Raw genomic sequence first — 503 nt, forward strand, 5'->3', positions numbered from 1 at the left:
GCAACTTGAAAGATTAAAATACAAAAAAAGATATTTAAAGAAGCTATACCGTGATTTTCACACGATGAAAAATTCGAACAAAGATGAAGGAAAAGTCCAATTTTGTAAAGATATCGCAGTTGAAGTATATGGAGCTTATGGAAGAGGAGAACATCACCGACAATTATACGAGGAAATTGGTACACTTTTCGACCAGCTTCAAAGTGCTATAAGTGAAAACTTAAAAGTTAAAGAAATTGAATATAGCACTCATAAAAAATTGGACCAATTAAAATATGAATTGGATAAGGAGCTGGATGAAATCAGAAAAAAGAGAATGGAAATTTTTCATCTTGAGTGCCAGTATAAAATCAAACACACAGCAGATGTAGATGAAAAAGATTTGTCAAATTCAGACACGGATCATCATACATCGCCATCCGAGCGCAAAAAGTTATCACTCTCTTGTATATCTGAAAAAGATATTGTTCACGCGAATGATGATATACAAACTCTGAAAAGTG

General features: G+C 32.8%; 1 protein-coding gene across 1 annotated transcript; it reads left to right on the plus strand.

The window, feature by feature from the left end:
* Window positions 1-64: 64 nt before the first annotated feature.
* On the plus strand, window positions 65-500 carry Tsp_15492 (conserved hypothetical protein; the record flags this gene model as incomplete). The annotated part of the gene is made up of 1 exon (XM_003367113.1): window positions 65-500. A coding segment is annotated over exon 1 (436 nt), but the record flags the coding sequence as incomplete, so codon positions are not given.
* Window positions 501-503: the final 3 nt, after the last annotated feature.

Source organism: Trichinella spiralis, assembly GCF_000181795.1.
Source record: "Trichinella spiralis strain ISS 195 chromosome Unknown Scfld4818, whole genome shotgun sequence".
In the NCBI taxonomy this organism is placed as follows: domain Eukaryota; kingdom Metazoa; phylum Nematoda; class Enoplea; order Trichinellida; family Trichinellidae; genus Trichinella; species Trichinella spiralis.